Consider the following 22,796-nt stretch of genomic DNA (forward strand, 5'->3'; position numbering starts at 1 on the left):
TAGGTTGCATTTCAAATTTTCTTTCAAATCTTCACTATGATAACATCAATTGTCTTGATATAATTTCCCTCCAACATTTATACTAGCATAAACATACTTATTAACATAAAAGAGATTTTATGATACACTAATAAGGATACCTAATTCAAAAATAATCATTCTACTATCTCACCCAACTCAACAACTTTACAACACCAACAGGTTCAAGTACAATACATAAATGGTATAACCTAAATCAATCCATCAATTAACATTATCATTTTGCTATAATCCTACTTTCTATCACTAACACAAAAGTCTTAATTTCACAATCATCATTGTCCAAAACATGCAATTGAAAGGCAAGACATGGAAACTCAACATAATCATGCTAATTCACACTAAAGCATATACATTCTCTTTGATTAAAAATCATCCAAGCAACATGAAATTCATAGAATTAAATTATCAAACACCTAGAGTGCATGTAAGACCTACTAAGCCCAAAAATCATTAAACATTCACTTCTGCACCTTTCCGCTATGCGAGGCTTCATGCTCGCTCGGTGAACTAACACAATTGAACCCATATTCTGCACAAATTCTATATCAGACCCCATACTTTAAAATTTTCTCTAGACCTCAATACTGAACCGAAATTAATAAAACTGGTACTAAAACGTCTGTAATTTCGCTAGCTAACTATAGCATTAAAAATCACATGATTCCAGATTACAGAGAGAAAATTATTAATGTTTTAGTGGAGCCCTGCCCCAGAACCCGTAAGTATATTTTCTGCAGAATTTTATCAACTTCAGATGCACTTTCCGAGTTCATTGCTAAACGGAATCACATGAAATTTATATCCGATTTGAAGGGAAGTGAATGAAGAATCTAAAAATTCAACAATCACTTAACTCCAAGTTACACAGCAAGAGACACGAATCAAAACCAGACCTGCACTTCTTAATTTTCATGAAATTCAGCCATAATCCCTACAATTTCAAACATGCATTTCATCTATAATCCTACTCATGAACAATTTACAAACTCAAGTCCTAAATTCACACACCATTGCTTCTAGCTTTCTATCATTCTTCATATCATATTTCTAAACACCATTACTACACATAATCATCTTCAAAAACACATACAACACACACCAAGCTTGAATTGAATAAATTTTCATGAAAAGTGATTATGCTATTTACCTTGTGATTAATCCATTCTTTGGTGCTCTAATACAAACTCATAAGCTAATTCCCATGAGGCTTGAATGAAAATGAAGGTTATGAAAATCATGAGGAGGGGGTGGTTTTGAGAGTAATGGGGAAAAGAATGATTTTTGAACTTAGTTCTTGCTTACTCCACCACTAGAAGCTCATATACATGCTTTCTTGTATGACTCCATGATGATTTGGGTGAAAAATTGTGAGGGTTATGGTGGTGAATGTGGAGACCGAACTTGAGAGGGAAGGAGAAGAGAAAAATGTTCTAGAGTGGTGTAGAAACATGAGGAAAAGTGGTGTAGAAACATGAGGAAAAGTGGTAGAAAATTTGACCTTTAGCCTATATTTTAAAAAATCTTGAGTGGCAAGATTACCAAAATACCCTTCAAGTGAAAAAGACATAATTATCCTCCGTTAATTCGTACCATTTAATTTCTCAATAAATAATTAATCCTTTGAAAATTATTTCCGTTCTGACATGTAACTGATACGACAATTTATTTAAAATTATGCGGGACATTACACAAATCACTGTCAAAATCAATCCCAATACATAATTTTCGTTTCCTTTTGGCACATCATTTCATTAACAATATTTTCATTCTATTTCTTGTGTTTTGTGCCTATAATTAATCTTTCAGCAAGCAATTTTTATCAATTCATAATCAAAAGTCAAATATGAACAGTTTTCACAAAATAGTGTTCATCATGTACCAACATCATTACAGTAAGTCATGCACTACAAGTCATGTACCAAAAAAGATTATGCTTACTATGAAAAATGGAATTTAAACTATCAGTTATGGAAAAGGACCAAGTCATGTACCAAAAAAAGCATATGTAGAAGAATGCATATCGATGAAAGATAGTTGGATAGAAATTCATAAACCACTATAAACATGGTGTGCTGCATTCATTCTTTATTGGTCAAGATACTGGAATACTTAATGGATTCTTAGTCATTGTCAGAAACCAAGTGAATAACTAACTACCCCAACGAGAATGTGAAAACAAAATGTGTTCAATTCTATACACCAATGAATTCTCAATGGTTGACACACTCTTATGCAAAATTAATGGAAGACTTGGAAGTCAAGATTAACCTAATGGAACTTCAAAAATGTATTCCATAACGCATTTTTCACTTTTAGTGATCAAAGTTTTCCAGAGAAAAATTGGCCTAGAGAGATTAATTTTATGGGTCAAGCAACTTTGGCCATTGCATGAATTGCAACTTTGCGGGTCTTGTTCAACAAAACTTCTCGTGTCTACAACTTTATAAGACCATCATTTGTCACCTACGTTTACTCAGTTTTGCTTTGTGTTGTGTAATTGACAGACACTTCAAGTAATTAAACAACAATGAGAATTACATTACTTCCATTGGTTTCCTTCTTTCTCTGCTACTACTGCAATTATATCAGTTTCCAAATCACCATTGCCTCAGCCAAATGTCTTGACGATCAACAACTATTGCTACTCCAACTAAAAAATAATCTCACATTCGACCCTGAAACTTCCACCAAACTAAAATTCTGGAATAAAAGCATTGCATGCTGCGATTGGAGTGGTGTAACTTGTGACAGTGAAGGACAAGTGATTGGCCTTGACTTGAGTGAAGAAGATATCTCTGATGGTTTTGATAATTCAAGTAGTCTTTTCAGTCTCAAACATCTCCATAAACTGAATTTGGCTTATAACTTGTTTGAAATTTTCATTCCATCAGGATTCAACAAGTTGGCAATGTTGAATTATCTGAATTTTTCACACGCAAGCTTTAAGGGAGAGATTCCTATAGAGATTTCAAATCTTACAAATTTGATTACTCTTGATATCTCTGGACCTAAACATGCGATAAAGAATGCGTTGACAATCAACAACCAAAATCTACAAAAGTTTGTCCAAAATCTGACCAAGATTAGGCAATTATATATGGAAGATATAACTTTAACATCTGAGGGGCATGAATGGAGCAAATGCTTTGTTGCCGCTGCGTGAACTACAAGTGTTGAGCTTGTATAAATGTGATCTACCAGGGCCAAAAATTCTCTAATTAGTATATTGTACATTAATTTCATTGCATATCTTCAATAAAATTGTATGAGATTGTACATCCCCTAATCTAATTTTAACCTTCAAAGACAAATGCCAAGTGAAAATTCTGAATTCATAAATTGATTCCTTGCATGTCTTAAGTCTTTCCTTCATCTCATTCTAGTACAAAGTTTAGTTGTTTCACAGCATTTCAACCAGAAAAATATAGCTCCAAGAATTTTGAGACTTGAATCATAGACAATTAACAATGTTTAGCATCTAATAAGTCCAACTAAAAGTTATCTATTGATTAAACCAGAACAAGAAAGGTACTTATCTACAATCACAAAAATCATTTTTAGCTTTTCCTTGATGACCATTGACCAAACAGGTTCAAAGGTTAAGGAAAAAATTAATGGTGTTAACATCCTAATCAAGGATAGCTACATTCGTTGGAGCTATGACCATAAGAATCTGCCGCAGCAACTATAGCAAGTCGGCCTGCATCATTCTTCAAACTCCCTCGTTAACAATTCTCCTGATCTAAGCAGCTCTGGTTCTTTTTCTCTGGAAACAAAATATAACGAAGTTAATATTTCTGATAGATAGCAAAGTATTCAAACATATACATATAATATCTCATGAATATTCGAAGTGTTTAGCTCTTAAAAAAATGTCATTTGGACTTGAAATGTGATAATGCACAGACTTGTCATCTGTAAGATCTTTTTAGTTCAAATAAAGAGTAACCAATTGAAGATTTTGAAAAACAGTCTACAACAACAAATGTGGTTGTAACAACAAATGTGCATCGCAACCGCAAATGTGGCAACAGCAACCATATTTGATTGAAACTTTCCACAACATAAAATATTGCAACATAACCCTACCACAATTTAAAATCTTTGGTTGAACTATCATATCGCAACACAACCCTACCACAATTTTAAATATTGGTTGAACTATCATGTCATGGACTAACAATACCAAAAGCTTAAGTTGTTAAATCACATCAACAATTTTATACTTAAAAGAATTGCGTATATTTACCTGGGCTTAAAATTGTTATGCTTCTTGTGAAGGTATTTGTTACATTCGAACAATCAGAGCCTGGAAAAGTGAAAATTTCTCAGTAAATTGTGGGACAGGTCAAAATTAAGATAATTAAGAAGATAGGCAAGTATTTTCGTTACCTTGTATGTTCATATTTTTCTCACATAGAGCTTCTACTGAAGTTGATGGTAGTTCCGGGATAACTTGATTATCATTTGAAACAATTGAAAAATCAACATCCTCACAGGAAAAATCCAGATCACTTAACATTTCAGCAAATGAGAAGTCTGAGCTAAAGGTATCAAAATTGGGGAAATCAAGGTCACATAAGTGAACTTCGCTGTTAGACTCTGATGTAGAAATCTCATTAGGCAATGATTTGTCTGAATCAAAGCTCTGAGGCATATCAGAAGAATCAAAATTCAACCTGCTTCTTACATGATCCCTCTTACTTGCCTTATCTGAATTCATTTTAACGGGTGAAATGCAATGACTACTCTCTATATAAGCCATTTGTTTTGCAGGGCTGACCATAACTCTCTTGGTTGAAATTACAGTGTAACAAGTAGATGTATCCTCTACGTTGCTAGGTGCAGCCTGAGAAATCTCGGGAGGGGAAATATTTGTATTGCTGTGACTGGAATTTGTTCTCGGAAGCGTCTTTGGAACTTTTGAATTGGTTGGGATAGAAGTTCGAGCCGGATTGAATAAGCATTTCACAACACTGGATCCTTGAACCTGTGTTCCACTTGGTACAGAGTTCGCAGTCGATGATTGCGTTGCTGAAGAAGGGTGATAAACAACAATTCAGCCATAATTTTTAGCAGTTGTCAGCATTTTCTGTAATCATGAAGTAATTTTTACACGAGTACAATGCTTATAGACACAGTCATCATATTATCAAAATAATAAGAACCTATTCACACATGATTTTGTTCTTTTTCAGTGTTATTTAAATATCTTGTATCTTTAATTGATTGTATCTATAAAAACTACAATATTGCAATAATTAGGCCCCGGTTGTTTAAAAAAAAATTCAAAAAAATCTATTTTTGTTCTTAAAAAAATCACTTTTTTTATTTTTAAGTGTTTGTTTACGATTTTTTGAAAAATCATTTTATCGAGAAAATCTGTTTTGACCCTAAAATGAAAAGCTATTAGGATTAGCTTTTCTCAAAATCTATTTTTTTTTCATAAACAAAGAGGTAACACTTGTACAAGTTAAAACTCTTGTTTTTTAAATGGATTTTTATGGGCAGTAGGCAAACAAAAATAAATTCAATTTTTTTTTAAAATCTCTAGACTCTTTTAACACAAAATCTATTTTTTTTAAAGCTTAAACAAACGCGCCCAATAGCCACGTCAAAGTAGAGGTAAAAAAGGAAGAAACAGTGTTGCCTTCCCTTTGAAGAATCAAATCAAATTTGAAACACATAAAAGATAAACACTTAGGATTTGATTTTCAAACAACCACTTCTAACTTGTTAATTACATGGACTAAATTTGTAATTTGACTACTCATTCTGTTATTAATTATTATTCCTATAGATTGTCATGACTATCTTGATATGTATATTAGCAAGTTCTTGGTGGCTATATCATTGTACAAGGGAGGGCTGATGCACCATGAATCTTGGTGGAGTAAAGGTATTACTCTTTCAGGGAGAATGCATACTAAGAAATTTACTAAGAATTTCAATGAATCTTAAGAGTAGTAATACAATTGGATGAGTAAAGAAAATATGGAAAAGAAGTGGAGAATTTATCTGTATTCCAATTTTTAAATGCTGCAACAGAAATTACAAGTGAGTACAGTGTCACCATATATTAATTCTATTATTTATTACAAAAATGATTATACAATTCAATTCAACAACAAAAATCAAAATCTATAGAAAATGATTATCATCTGCTTTAAAATGACTATGATTTCTCAACTTGAGTGCTAATTGAGAAATAGTGTTTGTAGAAGAACCATCTTCATTGAGTGCATTAGAAGCGGCTCCTACAAGTGACCCTACATTGATGTGCCTAATTGACTTTCTTGATTCCAATCTCCTACAAAGACAATGGACGACCCAAAAAGATAATGTTTAATATGGAAAGTGGACAACTATAATGGAAGACTTGGAAGTCCACGAAATTTCTCTTGATAGAAATATGTGGTCATGTCCACGAAATTTCTCTCAAGACTTTTAGCCTGTTCCACAATTATATGCATATTTCTGAAACATTATAAAACAAACCATTTGTGCTGTTGTTGTCACACAGAGTATTAATCAACAATGAGATCAATTACATTACTTTCATTGTTTTCCTTCCTTTTCTGCTACTACTGCATTTTTTTCACTTTCCAAACATCTCTTGCCTCTGCCAAATGTCTTGAGGATCAACAATCATTGTTGCTCCAATTCAAAAACAATCTCACATTTCATCATGAAAATTCCACCAAACTAATATTGTGGAATACAACCACTGCTTGCTGCAATTGGAGGGTGTTACTTGTTGTTGGAACATGTGTGGAAATTGAGTAAAAAGACTAAACACAAATTCCCATGTTGGGTAGAACTAGTGCTGTGTGAATTAAAAAAAGTGGAAGTCCCACATCGGATGGAACACACACATTAGTAGTGTTTATATAGTGGGGGTGTACCTCTAATTAATGGGGGTACATAAGCACTAGAGAAAAAATATATATTGATATATATTTTATTATTTGGAAATGATAAATTAAATAATTAATTTAATCATTATTAGAAAGTGCTTTCTTAGTCCCCAAGTTTTGCTAAAATATTTTGGTACATAATATAATATATTTTTGTACTAAATTTAATATATTTTAGTACTCAATTAAGATATTTTTGTACTAGATCTAATATGTGAATTACTTAATCGCAAAGTAATATGTTACTTGTTCCCAAAGTTTCTCATATTACTTGTTCCCAAAGTTTCTCACTTATTAGTTGTGAATTTTCTCTATAAATAGAGAGCTCACACAGTGCATTCCACACACCAAAGAGTTTCATTGAGTTGTCGGGAACTCTTTCTCTCTTCTCCCTTTTCTTGACTTGTGTTGACGAGTCTTTCATCTCTTCTCCCTCCTTCGACTTGTTTAACAAGTCCTTCTCCTTTTTCTACTCCTTTCTGTCCCTTCGGAATTAAGAGTGTTCTTAAGACCATAGTCCCTTTTCGGTTTAATGTCCCTTCGGAATTAAGAATGGTCTTAAGTTCATAGTCCCTTCGGTAATATATGTCCCTTCGGAATAAAGAGTACTTTTAAGATCATAGTCCCTATTTGGAATAATAATGTCCCGTCGGAATAAAGAATGATCTTAACGGTATATAAATATTATAACAATATTTTTCTATTTGAGGAGAAATGGTGGTAACACCATATTTGAGTGGTCATAGTACCATATTGATAGTTTGGAGAGCTTAAGGGTTAGAATGGTGGAAACACCATATTTGAGTGGTCTTAGCACCATAATAGAATGATAATAATACCAAATTAAAGTGGTTTCAGTATTAAAGAGTGGTCTTAGTACCATATTTGAAGGTGTAATTCTCGAACGATTTTCTACAGTGCAGTAGTTAATCGAACAGTTGTAGCTGGGCTTGTTTTATCCTGGAGGCGGCGTGGTTGATAGTCTACCTTGCACAATTTTGGGTAGTGCCACGAAACGTCTTAAAGAGAGCGACCTGGTCGTGACTCAACCTAGTAACAACTTCGGTAGATAATAGAATTTGGAAATCCAAATACAACAGTTTGGAAATCCAAAAACAACAATTTTAAGACGTTTCGACTGCTATGTCTACCGAAGAAGTTACTTATTGAGGTTCAATTGTCCCTAAATACATTAAGGATAAATCTGGCTATATAGAATTACATCTTTCGACTGAAACAATGAAGTGGTTGTTTTTATAACAATAACACAAAGCATCACTAATATGCTAAAGATTAGTAATATTAGTTATTTGTTGGAACATACATCAATATTAGATTGAAGCTTGCATTGACTTCGGGAGCAGGCATAGCTTAGCACGTTCACACGTACGTTTCTTATTGGAGCAATCAACGTGAGCTTTGCTTGCAGCCTTTTTGTTTGAAAATTAATAGACAAAAAGGTATCTAAGACTAAGAGATGATCAAACATACCAGGTTGATTAAATCATGACTAGCGGATGTTACCCAAAAACAAAAGGAAAGCCTCTTCACTTATGACTGCTATAAATGTCATCGCGTATGTTTTGACATAGTTGAATCATTCTCTAGCACTTGATGTATGCTCCAAGAATAAGAAAGAATCTGAATTTCAGATTTCTATTGAATAAGACTGAGTTGACTTAGACTTAAAGAGAGACTTGTGTGTTGGAAAAAGATGGCATGTTCAAAATTAAAATTCTCCTTCTATTTTATAAGTTGTGTGATTTTAATATTTGACATGTCAAAATTGATCACGAACAAGCTTTTAATTTTAAATTTGAGTAACTTGGATTTAATTTCAATGTTATAATTAGACAATTTTATTTATTGCAGTCAAGATATATGAACCAAAAGTTCATATAAATTAGAATTTAGAGAATATGAATCTCTAAACATAATAAATTATGATATGTGTGAATTTGATGACACATAAATTAGAAATGATAAAATGATGTTTTTATCATATTTATTGATGACTGTGAATTTTGGAAAATAAAATTGACATGCTTGAATGTTCAATTTTTATAACGAAAATTGAAAGTTATAGAGTACCCAAGTCTAAGGACAAAAATTCTAATTAAGAAATTTTTGAAGAAAAGACAATCCAACTTGTCTTATTTTTGAACTTGGGATTGTCCGGACTATATTTGGCTTCAGGACCCCAAGAGAGTTAAACTCACTAGTAGAGCCTATGAATGTGTATTCATTAGGTATGTTATAAATAACGAAGCATATAGGTTTTAGGACCTAAATGTTAAAGTGATCATAGAATTAAAAGATGCTGATTTCTATGAGGTAAGTACCCCTGTAAATTAAAGAATAGTGGGGGCACTAGTGGGGGTAAACTAAATTCCCTTCTAAAAATTAAGAACTAGTGGGGGCACTATATCTAATCACATTCATGTAATTAGAAATAGTTATGAAAACATCATACGAGATGTTATAGAACCTCAAGGAGGTAAGAAAGCTAAAAGTGCTAAAGAGTATGAACTTGGTTTATACATTGGAAGAAGATTCATTAAGCCTTAAAGAAGTTATATCCTCATTGGATTATGGCAATAAACGATGAAATGAATTTTCTAGAGTCTAACAAAACATGACACTTGGTTGACTTGTCTCATAGTTGCAAAACCAATCGGTTGTATTTGGAATTTGGAAAAAAGAAACTAAAACCTGAAGGTACGGTTGATGAATACAAGGCTCTCCTTGTAGTCAAAGGTTTTAGACAGAGAAAAAAATATAGACTTCTACGACATTCATTCACCAGTCACGAAAATCATATCCATAAGAGTACTAGTCCCTTTAGCCGCCGTTCATAACTCGATAGTACTCCAAATGGATGTGAAAGTTGCCTCTTTTTATGGTGAACTAGAAGAAGAAATCTATATGAAACAACCTGAAAGTTTTGCGATTCATGGACAAGAAAACAAGGTCTGTAAGTTAGATAATTATTTGTATGGTCTAAAATAAACTCCTGAGGAATGGCATGAAAAATTTGACATTCTAATGCTATCGAATGAGTATAAAGTGAATGAAAGTGACAAATAATATTTGCACGATCATAAGTCTCTATAAAGACGACTTGCTCATATTTGATTTAGAGATTCATGTTATGAATTATGTGAAATCTTTGTTTATCAACAACATTGATAAGAAAGACCTAGACAAAATTGAAGTAATTCTTGGTTTCAGGATTACTAGATCAGAAAAAAGAATTTTTTTGATAAATCTCACAAAGTTGAGAAGTTCTTAAGGAAATATTATTATTTCACCGTAAACTTGCAATCATATATTATGATCCAAGTGTTAGAACACTTGAGATGGAGTTAGAAAAACAGAATATGTGAGCATTATTGACAGTACTTAGGTATGTCATTGAATGTATTAGACCCGACATTGCTGATGTCGTGAAACTCTTGCGCAAGTTTACTAGTAGACAAAAGAAAAGCATTGCCATGCTATAGAAAGAGTCATGAGGTGCCTTAAGAAGATTATGACTCTAAGATTACTTCACTAGGAGTAACCTATTGTACTTAAATGGTACAAGATATAAAATAGAACATCTTTCAGATGAATATTTAGCGACTAGTGTTTGCATATTGAGCATCACTAGAGGAGTTGTTTGTTAAAACAAATGATATTGACTCAGTCCACTATGGAATGAATCTGAGATGAGAACACTAGAGAAAACTAGTGGAGAAGCAAGTTGACAAGATGCTTGCTAGTTGAGAACCCTTAGTGGGTAAAACCGTTTCCAGAAGTGTTAATTCATTGTGATAGTCTGCAGCTATTACAAAATTGAGAATCGTTACCACAATGGTAAGAGGCGATTATTAAGGCACGAACACATAGAGAAATAGAGAGCTAGCTACTCTCAAAAGGAACGGTTAAAGTAGATCATGTACGTACTGATAAAGAATTAGTCAATCCTTTGACGAAAGGAATTACTAAAAAGAAAGTCCTAAACACATCCAATAGGATGGGACTAATGCCCAAAGGTGACAAGTGATGGTAACCCGACCTACATGACTGGAGATCCCAAGAAATAGGTTCAATGGGTAATAACAAGTCACAAGTGATAGAACATGCTATGATAAAAGTAAGAAAGCATGATTCCTGCAGCGATAGAAGGATGAGATAATAGAAACTCTTAATGAGATTTATACTCTATTTGGAGTGGAGTACATAGCTACAGGAGTACTCTTGATAGACTCACCTATATGAATGTGGAACTAAGGGCCGGTTCCTATCGGATTCGGGGCAGAATACCTAGAGCGTTCGTTAAACCGGGATACACGTGCAAGGCCATAAACGCACGGGCTTTTAGAATACACCTTATGAAAAGGTTTGTGTGTGGGTTCTATGTCTGAGATAGAGTTCAATGCTGTAAGCAACTCTTGTTAATCAGAATTTTACTCGCTATGCAGAGGTTCAAGTTGTAGGCGACACCTTTGTTTACTAGCAAATCTTATGGAGACGTTTTTTTGACGTTACTTATGAAACCATTTTTTAAATTCAAGTGGGAGATTGTTGGAACATGTGTGGAAATTGAGTAAAAAGACTAAACACAAATTCCCATGTTGGGTAGAACTAGTGCTGTGTGAATTAAAAAAAGTGGAAGTCCCACATCGGATGGAACACACACATTAGTAGTGTTTATATAGTGGGGGTGTACCTCTAATTAATGGGGGTACATAAGCACTAGAGAAAAAATATATATTGATATATATTTTATTATTTGGAAATGATAAATTAAATAATTAATTTAATCATTATTAGAAAGTGCTTTCTTACTCCCCAAGTTTTGCTAAAATATTTTGGTACATAATATAATATATTTTTGTACTAAATTTAATATATTTTAGTACTCAATTAAGATATTTTTGTACTAGATCTAATATGTGAATTACTTAATCGCAAAGTAATATGTTACTTGTTCCCAAAGTTTCTCATATTACTTGTTCCCAAAGTTTCTCACTTATTAGTTGTGAATTTTCTCTATAAATAGAGAGCTCACACAGTGCATTCCACACACCAAAGAGTTTCATTGAGTTGTCGGGAACTCTTTCTCTCTTCTCCCTTTTTTTGACTTGTGTTGACGAGTCTTTCATCTCTTCTCCCTCCTTCGACTTGTTTAACAAGTCCTTCTCCTTTTTCTACTCCTTTCTGTCCCTTCGGAATTAAGAGTGTTCTTAAGACCATAGTCCCTTTTCGGTTTAATGTCCCTTCGGAATTAAGAATGGTCTTAAGTTCATAGTCCCTTCGGTAATATATGTCCCTCCGGAATAAAGAGTACTTTTAAGATCATAGTCCCTATTTGGAATAATAATGTCCCGTCGGAATAAAGAATGATCTTAACGGTATATAAATATTATAACAATATTTTTCTATTTGAGGAGAAATGGTGGTAACACCATATTTGAGTGGTCATAGTACCATATTGATAGTTTGGAGAGCTTAAGGGTTAGAATGGTGGAAACACCATATTTGAGTGGTCTTAGCACCATAATAGAATGGTAATAATACCATATTAAAGTGGTTTCAGTATTAAAGAGTGGTCTTAGTACCATATTTGAAGGTGTAATTCTCGAACGATTTTCTACAGTGCAGTAGTTAATCGAACAGTTGTAGCTGGGCTTGTTTTATCCTGGAGGCGGCGTGGTTGATAGTCTACCTTGCACAATTTTGGGTAGTGCCACGAAACGTCTTAAAGAGAGCGACCTGGTCGTGACTCAACCTAGTAACAACTTCGGTAGATAATAGAATTTGGAAATCCAAATACAACAGTTTGGAAATCCAAAAACAACACTTGTGACATTGAAGGACATGTTATTGTCCTTGACCTGAGTGGAGAATATATCACTGGTGGATTTGACAACTTGAGTAGTCTTTTCAATTTCCAACATCTCCAAAAACTGAACTTGGGTGTTAATCATTTCAATTCTTCCATTCCATCAGGATTCAACAAGTTGGAGAAGTTGACTTATCTTGATTTGTCAAATAATGAATTTGTAGGGCAAATTCCAATAGAGATTTCCCAGCTCACGAGGTTGGAAGTTCTTGACCTTACTTATAATGATTTAAGTGGTGCAATTCCTTCATCCCTCTTTACACTCCCATCATTGAAGTGGATTTTTCTTGCATCCAACCATTTTAATAAATTTGACGAATTCATAAATGTGTCTTCCTCTGTATTGAAATCACTTTGGTTAAGTAGAAATAATATATCAGGGCCTTTTCCAACATCTATCTTCCAGCTCCGTTCACTTTCTATCCTTTATCTTGACTCTAATAGGTTGAATGGGTCACTACAACTAGATGACCTTTTGAAGCTTAGAAATTTAACTTATTTAGACCTTTCATACAACAACATATCAATCAATGAGAATGATGCAAATGCTGATCAGACTGCCTTTCCCAATTTTCTCCATGATGCAAATGCAAATGCAAATGCTTATTAGAGGTCTATATTTGGCATTCTGCAACTTTCAAACTTTCCCTAGATTCTTGAGAAATAAATCAACATTGGAACATCTAGACCTTTCACATAACCAAATTCGAGTGGTGCCTAATTGGATTTGGAAACTACAAAGTCTTCAACGGCTTTATATTCCACACAATTTTCTCTCAGAATTGGAAGGTTCTTTGCAAAATATTACTTCCAACCTTACTTTCATTGACCTTCATAACAACCAAATTCAAGGAACAATACCTGTTTTTCCTGAATCTATTAGATATTTGGATTACTCAACAAACAAATTCTCTGTTATCCCACATGATATTGGTAATTACCTATCTTCCACAAATTTTCTATCTCTTTCAAATAATAGTTTGCAAGGAAGCATCCCTCATTCCCTCTGCAAAGCTTCAAACCTTCAAGTGCTTGATATCTCATTCAACAACATTTCTGGAACAATTTCTCCATGTTTAATGACAATGGCCAGTACCCTTGAAGCATTAAATTTGAGGAATAACAATCTAAATGGCTCTATACCAGATATGTTTCCAACTTCTTGTGTTGTAAGCTCTTTGAACTTCCATGGAAATCTCTTACATGGGACAATTCCCAAGTCTCTCTCCCACTGTTCATCATTACAGGTATTGGACATTGGATCAAATCAAATTGTTGGTGGTTTTCCATGCTTTTTGAAAAACATACCAACACTTAGTGTCTTGGTTTTGCGGAACAACAAATTTCATGGTTCCATAGAATGTTCAGATTCTCTAGAAAATAAGCTTTGGAAAATGATTCAAATTGTGGACATTGCTTTCAACAATTTCAATGGAAAAATACTAGAAAAATATTTCACAGCATGGGAAAGAATGATGCAAGATGAAAATGATTCGAAATCAGACTTCATCCATATGAGACTTAACTACTTCTCATATTACTAAGATAGTGTGACAGTTTCCAATAAAGGTCAAGAAATGAAGTATGCAAAAATTCTAACAATCTTTACAACCATTGATTTCTCATCGAATCATTTTGAAGGACCAATACCAGACGTGCTGATGAAATTTAAAGCACTCCTTGTTCTCAACTTTTCAAACAATGCTTTTTCTGGTGAAATCCCATCAACTATTGCAAACCTGAAACAGTTAGAGTCCTTGGACCTCTCAAATAACTTTTTGGTTGGTGAAATTCCTGTAAAGCTTGCAAGCTTGTCATTCCTTTCTTTCTTAAACCTTTCCTTCAATCATTTGGTGGGGAAGATCCCAACAGGTACCCAACTTCAGTCATTTGAAGCATCTTCGTTTGAAGGAAATGATGGGCTATATGGACCTCCATTAACTGAAACACCAAATGATGGGCCGCACCCACAACCAGCAGGTGAGAGGTTTGCTTGTTCAATTGACTGGAATTTTTTAAGTGTGGAGCTGGGATTTGTTTTTGGGCTTGGAATCATCATTGGTCCCCTGTTGTTTTGGAAGAAATGGAGAGTAAGTTATTGGAAATTCGTAGACAAGATTCTCTGTTTGATTTTCCGGAGGATGCATTTTGAATATGCAACTGATAGAGGACAGACATACAGAATTTTAAGGTGGTGATAACATTAATGTTAGTGGGATTGTGATAACTATTAAAATAATGTTTTCTATTTCCATTTAAGTTGTACTTTGTGTTTACTCATTTGTGTGTGATGATATGTATTATAACTTTGAAGAAACATTCTATAAAGTTTAAATAAAACATTGTCATTGAGAATTATAATGATAGTGTTTCATTCAAAATATATAAACATCATAATCAAACCGAAAACACAAAGGAAAGCTTTATTACTCCAAAAAAAAAAAGGAAACCAAGAGGTCTAACTTAGTTCCTGTGATTTCCTAATTTTGAAAGGTGATTAACATAATTGCACTAATAATGCAAGCTTTAGAAGTAGAAGTTTGTCCAGCATAATAGTATATAATAATAACATTGCCTTAATTGCCTCAGGTAGGGAGACGTGAGTATCCTCAGGGACACAGTACTTAGTAGGTGAATTTGAATCTCTAATACCACTGTCTGTGTTTGTTTTAATTATATCATTTTAAAAAGAAATTCAAACCATATTTCATTTCTCTGTCAAATTATAGTGCTGATTATATTTAATTATGCATGGATTTTGCTGTAGAACTTAGAAGTGGTGGAATTTCCTTGATTATTTAATTGTAGATTACATATGTATGAAGGATTTATAGTGCATGACTGTGGCTCTGAGTAAACATTAGTATAATAGATTGCAAGATACACACTTCTGAATTTATTCTAGTACACTCATTAGTAATTTAAAACTGTTTAAGTTTGTCTTCCTTGTTTTACATATTCAAAATGCATCCAAGGGAATATCCAGCAAAGAATTTTGTCCATGAGTTTCCAATAACCTACCCTCCATTGCTTCCAAAACATGATGGGACCAATAACACTTCCAAGCACAAAAATAAATCTGTAAGACCCGTAATTTAGCTGCAACTAAATATATGGCTTATATTTTGTTCCGAGGCTTTGCTTTCTTAATCTTGTTGATCATTTTTGTGAGTTTGGAGATTCAAGTAGAATCAATTATGAATTCCCCTGCAAATGAACTATTAATGGACCTTGAAAGTCATTATATTCATTCAAGGAATTTATTTGTCAATGAGATGATTTTGGGGATTTAGCAAAATTTATTTTATTGAAGATTCTATATTATGTATTATTTTGGGTGAAGACATTATCGTGGGAGTATTGTTTCGGAACCGCTAGCAACAAATAATAAGATGCATTTGAGTAGAAATTTGGGACTAGTTAAGTCACCAAAATATCGAGATATTTTATAATTATATTAGTTTTATAATAGGTTGTGAGTAGAGAATTATTCTTGGCTAAGGATTAAACTTGTAGACTTACCATTTTGTTTGTGGTCATTAGTCATCCATCGTGACTATAAATAGGAGGATTAATTCACTTCTCATATTTTTCCCTATCTACTCTTATCCGCTCGGTTCTCTTCTCTCTCCCATCCTTTACTTAAAAATTCTATCTCCTATTTTGAAAATATAAGCCTTGACCGACTCCCTTCCTCAAATGGTGACCCTTTTGTTTCAAATCTCTTGCATCAAAACTCTATGTTCATCATCCAATCCATTATGGATTAGCTAGAGCAAGCAAAGGAGGTAGTTTCCTCCCCTTTTCTCTTGTTATTCACCACGGCCCAAACCCATTTGTGGGGGAGGTGCAAATTTCTTGCTTATTTAATCAATATGCCTTTATTAATATTGTTGGATGAATTTGTATGAGTATAGATCCGCAAGAAAATTTAAGATCGGATCATCTTAAAGTTTTAATGTTTTTGGAAAAGTGTCGAAAAGTGAATTTTATTTGATATTTATGCTTTAGACGAGTAAATGAGTTGATTCAATCGATTAGTTTTTGAAAAATGTTGTCCGGATGAAAGGGCTGAACCGTACAAGGGCATTTTCGTCATTTTAAAACTGTTGAAATGTGAGAATGAGTTGACCAATGGATTCGCGTCGTTGAGACAATCGAAATGGACCTATGGTTCGCGACGTTTCGACTACGGATGAATTTATTGTGATTTTCTGAAAAGAGTTTGTGTTTGAGCTAGCGCTGGAAGTGACCGCTGACACATTCATAATTCAAATTTTAAATGTTTGAACTATTAAGTTGTGAAAATATTTTGTCTGTGAATTTGTGTTAGGTTGACTTAGCCATATGCTCTGGTATACAATGTAAACACAAAGGAGATTCTGTCGAAAATTCGTCAGATTCATTATATCTTATTTTTGAGTGCTTTTGAAAAGAGGTTTCAAAACGGATAATATTTTGGGATTCACCTGAACATGAAAAGTATTTGTCAAATTGTTTGGAAATCTTTAAGGTCTCTCAGAAGACTTAGAGTATTTGAGAAAATATTTTCTTGGGTGATTTCACGGAAAAATACTATTTAAATTAGTTTCATCGAAGTATTTGGAAGTGTTTTAGAAACACTGTTATTTTGAGATTTGTCTTTAGAACAAAATGTTTTAAGCAGTTGAAATTTGGAAAGAAAAGTCTTTTCGAAAAGAGTTTCCTTTGATATACTTTTGTTAACCTTATGTCATGAGATGGCTTAAAAATAATTTAAAGGATTTTGAGACGAATGTCGTGTTGGAAAATATTTTATTTATGTTTTAGAAAATAGCGAAGTTGATCGTATTTTCGAGAGTTGCTAAGGTTTCACCTAGAATGGGTAGGAAGCTTTAGAGTCGATATTTACCTAAGTTATTGTATATGTTAGGATACTTAGCTTGAGGGTTTAGAGACGTTCCTGATGTAGATGCTTACGAGTTGTAGAGCTGTACGTTATAAGGAATGCGTTGCTCAGGTAAGGGGCACTTTCTTCAACATCATAGTTACTTAAATGCCTGGATGGTGTATGTGCTATTGTGTGTATTGTGAATATGATATGTTAAGTGAATGTGTTTGCCCAGTGTGGGATTTGTTTGCAATCAACTTGATTATGATATGTTGATGTGTGTTGCTTTCATATGACTTGTGAATAAATATATGAAATGCATGTTGATTTATGAAATGTTGTTTGATATGAATTGAAAGATAATATGTGAACTGCCAGTTGAGGCATGTTTTTATACTACATATGTTGAATGATGTATAAGAGTTGCATTTGCACATATTGAGTGGACAATATATGCTCATGCATTTCATGGTACGTGTTAGTCCGTTGGACGCACGGGTCTTATAGTACGCGGTAGTTTGTGGAGACGCACGAACGTGCGGGGTGTGGACTGCCGTGAAGGAACCCACCTTAAATCTATGAGATTGGGTCTTATAGTACGCGGTAGTTCGTGGAGACGCACGAACGCGCGGGGTGTGGACTGCCGTGAAGGAACCCACCTTAAATCTATGAGATTGGGTCTTATAATACGCGGTAGTTCGTGGAGACGCACGAACGCGCGGGGTGTGGACTGCTGTGAAGGAACCCACCTTAAATCTGGTCTTATAGTACGCGGTAGTCTGTGGAGACGCACGAACGCGCGAGGTGTGGACTGCCGTGAAGGAACCCACCTTAAATCTATGAGAATCATGATTTTCTTACCCTCTACGGAGTGGATTATTCCGGAATCATTTGCATGTGATAGGCCAGTGGAGGTTGTATCACACATGTAGAGTCTGCATTTGCTAGGCTAATTGTGCATCATTATATTTTGTGTGAGGAATGTTTATGCTGATGCCATTTACCATGCTAGTATACATGCCTGCAGTATTTTTGTAATTATGTTGTTATTAGATCGTGACCCTTTACATTAATCCGTGGATCGGGCTTTGCCCCATATCCAAATAGGGAGTGTGCTTTGAGGGAATAGCAAAGGCTTTGGAGGTGTAGCAGTTTGGCAGTCAGGCTTGATGCCATTGGTGGGATCTTGTACCATGTCATCCCAGTTCAGAGTTAAGGATCAGCTTAGATGTTTTACTTATGGTGTCTTATGTTTATGTATTTTTACTTCTTTTGTTTGGGCACCGCTGTAAATGATACTACCATGGGAAATGAATACTCGAACACTAATTTATACTTTCGCAGTGCATGATTTGATATTAAAAGCTCATTGCCTAATATTGTTTTATAAAATGTGACATTTGATTCAGATTGTATTGTTGGTGATGCTTTCAAAATGTTTTACTTACTCTGATTTTAAATTAAAGACGATCCTGAATCCTTTAGTGCCTGGCATTGAGTTATTTTAAAAAGAAAAAAAAATGCACTCTTGTTTTGAAAATCGGGCTGTTACAAAATCCCAGTTCCACACTTAAAAAATTACAATCAATTAAACAAGATAACTTTCTACTTCTACATGTTGGTTGTGGATGCAATTCCTGCTTTTTATCATATGCTTTTCTAGTCAACGGAGGTCCATATAGTCCGTCCTTTCCTTTAAAGGAAGAATCGTCAAATGACTGAAGTTGAGTGCCTGTTGGAATCTTCCCCGCGAAATGATTGAATGAGAGGCTCAAGTTAGAAAGGAATGACAGACTTGCAAGTTGCATGGGAATTTCACTAACCAAAGAGTTATTTGAGAGGTCTAATGACTCCAACTGTTTCAAGTTTCCTATAGAAGGTGGGATTTCACATGAAGTGCTTTGAAGTTCATCATCACTTCTGGAATTTGACCTTCAAAATGATTGGATGATAAATCAATGGCTGTGAAGATTGTTAGAATTTTTTCATACTTAATTTCTTGACCTTTATTGGAAACTGTCACACTATCATGGTAATATGAGTAGACGTCCTTTCCCATGCGGATGAAGTCTGATTTAGAATCATTTTCATCATGCGTCATTTTTTCCCATGCTGTGAAATATTTTTCTGGTATTTTTCCATTGAAATTGTTTAAAGCAATGTCCACAATTTGAATCATTTTTCATGGCTTATTTTCTAAAATTTAAATCTCAAAATCATTTTATTCATTGGTACCACTAAAATTTGAATGAGTTTAAAGAATCTAATTAATTTAAATTTGAGTTTTTCTTCATCAAAAAGTTATATAAAAGATATAATTATTTAAATAAGTTTATCTAGACTTATCACATCAGCACTGACATAGACGTATCTACTGTGACTTGAATTCAATTCCAAAATTCTCTAATTGGTATATTGTACATTAATTTCATTGCAAATCTTCAATAACTTTAAGGGTTAATTATGTTTCTAGTCCCTATAAAATAGCGACCTTGTAAGTTTAGTCCCTACTTAATTTTAATAGCATTTTTAGTCCCTAATTTTGTTTTTCTGCACTGAGTATTAGTCCCTAGTCAATTCAAATTTGTTTAATTTATGCTTAAACTCTTAAATTTTTGAACAATTTTTTGCAGACATGTTTAGAACATTACTAAAAGTTCATCCACAAAAAATTATTGCAAAATTTGATTTCTACATCCAGATTTTATTACTTTTTATCTTTAACTTTTGTCGTTTTAAAAAATTCATATTTAATTCATTTCATGTCAGAAAATTCTAAATTTTAGTAAACGAACCTTTCATAGTGTTCTAATCTTGTCTCAAAAAAATCGTTCAAAAATTTAAGAGTTTAAGGATAATTAATCAAACTTTGTTTTAGCAGGGACTAAAATTATAAGTAAATTTTTTTTTATAGGGACTAAAAATGCTATTAAAATTAAGTAGGGACTAAACTTACAAGGTCGCTATTTTATAGGGACTAGAAACATAATTAACCCTAACTTTAACCTTCAAAGACAAATGCCAAGTGCAAATTCTGAACTCATACGTTGATTCCTTGCATGTTTAGTCTTTCCTTTACCTCATTCCAGTACAAAGTTTAGTTGTTTCACAACATTTCAACCAGGAAAATATTGCTCCAAGAATTTTTAGACTTGAATCATAGACAATTAACCATGTTTAGCATCTAATAAGTCCAACTAAAAGTTAATCTATTGATTAAACCAGAACAAGAAAGGTACTTATCTACAATCACAAAAATCATTTTTAGCTTTTCCTTGATGACCATTGACCAAACAAGTTCAAAGGTTAAGGAAAAAATTAATGGTGTTAACATCCTAAATCAATGATAGCTACATTGGTTGGGGCTATAACCATAAGAGTCTGTTGCAGCAACTGTAGCAAGTTGGCCTGAGTCATTCTTCAATCTCCCTCATTGACAATTCTCCTGATCTAAGCAGCTCTGGTTCTTTTTCTCTGAAAGCAAAATATAACACAGTTAATATTTATGATAGATAGCAAAGTATTCAAACATATACATATAATATCTCATGAATATTCGAAGTGTTTAAAAGTGTCATTTGTAGGATCTTTTTATTCGAAGTGTTTAAAAGTGTAACCAATTGAAGATTTTGAAAAACAGTCTACAACAACAAATGTGGATGTAACATCAAAGTCTTTGATGTCACTGCATGTGCATCACAAACACAAATGTAGCAACAGCATCTGTATTTGATCGAAACTTTCCACAACATAAAATATCACAACACAACACTACCACAATTTTAAATCTTGGTTGAACTATAGGCAATATTTTAGAAGGGGTTATATCATGTCATGAGCTAACTATACCAAAAGCTAAAGTTGTTAAATCACATCAACAATTTTATACTTAAAAGAATTGAGTAAATTTACCTTGGCTTTAAATTGTTATGCTTCTTGTGAAGGTATTTGCTACATTCGAAGAATCAGAGCCTTGAAAAGTGAAAATTTCTCAGTAAATTGTGGGACAGGTCAAAATTAAGATAATTAAGAAGATAAGCAATTATTTTTGTTACCTTGTATGTTCATATTTTTCTCACATAGAGCTTCTACTGAAGTTGATGGTAGTTCCAGGATAACTTGATTATCATATTTTACTGGCATTCTATTCAGGATCATAATAGTGCACCCAACATATATATTAGTATATGAACTTTGACCAGCATTCTATTCAGGATCACATGGTGCTGCATATCAAACACATGATCAGTGCTTTGTAAAAGTAGCAGCGGAATGTGTATATAAACTAAGGACTTGTTTGAGTTAAAGACTCTTTTTTTTTTTTTTTGGTTTAAATGAAGTTAAAGACTTTATTAACCATGAAAAGAATTTATTAATTAAATTGGTTGAACCAAGATTTTGGATGTTGTGCTTGTTGGGTCATAGCGTGAGTTCGGGGATCATCCACATTAAACTAAGAGCAATCACACAAGTGAATTAGTTATTATACATTTACCAAAAACATTAAGATTTTGCTTTAGATCGAAAGGGAATAGCGAAATCGAAAAATCGTAAAATTGAAATCGAAGGATTTTTTTTGGTACATAAATTGAAGGATTTTACTCAACTATTTTTGTAGAATCAATATAGGATAGCAAAATCGAAAATCATAAAATCACAATCATAATAGATGGATTCTAACAAAACAAAAATAATGATAAATATATGTTATAAATTATGGCTACTTAGGAAGTGACTTTGCTTTACTGTCCTTTTTGTTAATTGGGTTTTGGCCTAGTCCCCCCAATATTGTGTTTTTCCCTTTATTTTTATTGCATTTTTCTAGCTTTATCAACAAAAAAAAAAATGTTATAAATTGCATATTGTCATAAATGACTCAAAGTTCCAAGTCCAGAAAACACTTATAACTCAAAGCCTAGATGTTAGGGAAACCTACGATTTTATGCGAACCGGGTCAAAATTGAATTGTATCAACAAATAAAAAAATCCTAGAATCATTTAAAGTCTTGTAAAACCCTACGATTTTGCAGGAATTTCATGACTATATGTGATTTTACTAGAACTTGTCCTGTTTTTT

The 22,796-nt window shown here is 33.4% G+C and overlaps 1 protein-coding gene, 1 long non-coding RNA gene and 1 pseudogene across 2 annotated transcripts; 2 read left to right on the plus strand and 1 right to left on the minus strand.

The window, feature by feature from the left end:
* Positions 1–2,569: 2,569 nt before the first annotated feature.
* On the plus strand, positions 2,570–15,210 carry LOC146926588 (receptor-like protein 7; annotated as a pseudogene).
* On the minus strand, positions 3,722–5,101 carry LOC146926589 (uncharacterized; the record flags this gene model as incomplete). Its single annotated transcript, XM_085700469.1, has 3 exons — positions 3,722–3,808; positions 4,292–4,351; positions 4,435–5,101. Coding segments are annotated over 3 exons (768 nt in total), but the record flags the coding sequence as incomplete, so codon positions are not given.
* Positions 15,211–16,209: 999 nt separating the features above from the next.
* On the plus strand, positions 16,210–19,054 carry LOC146926590 (uncharacterized). The gene is made up of 2 exons (XR_015034163.1): positions 16,210–16,637; positions 17,762–19,054. It is a non-coding gene; the product is annotated as an uncharacterized LOC146926590 (long non-coding RNA).
* The last annotated feature ends 3,742 nt before the right edge of the window (positions 19,055–22,796 follow it).

The sequence above is a fragment of the Medicago sativa genome, chromosome 4, assembly GCF_051527215.1.
Source record: "Medicago sativa cultivar Bolivia chromosome 4, Bolivia_mono, whole genome shotgun sequence".
NCBI classification, from domain to species: Eukaryota; Viridiplantae; Streptophyta; class Magnoliopsida; order Fabales; family Fabaceae; genus Medicago; species Medicago sativa.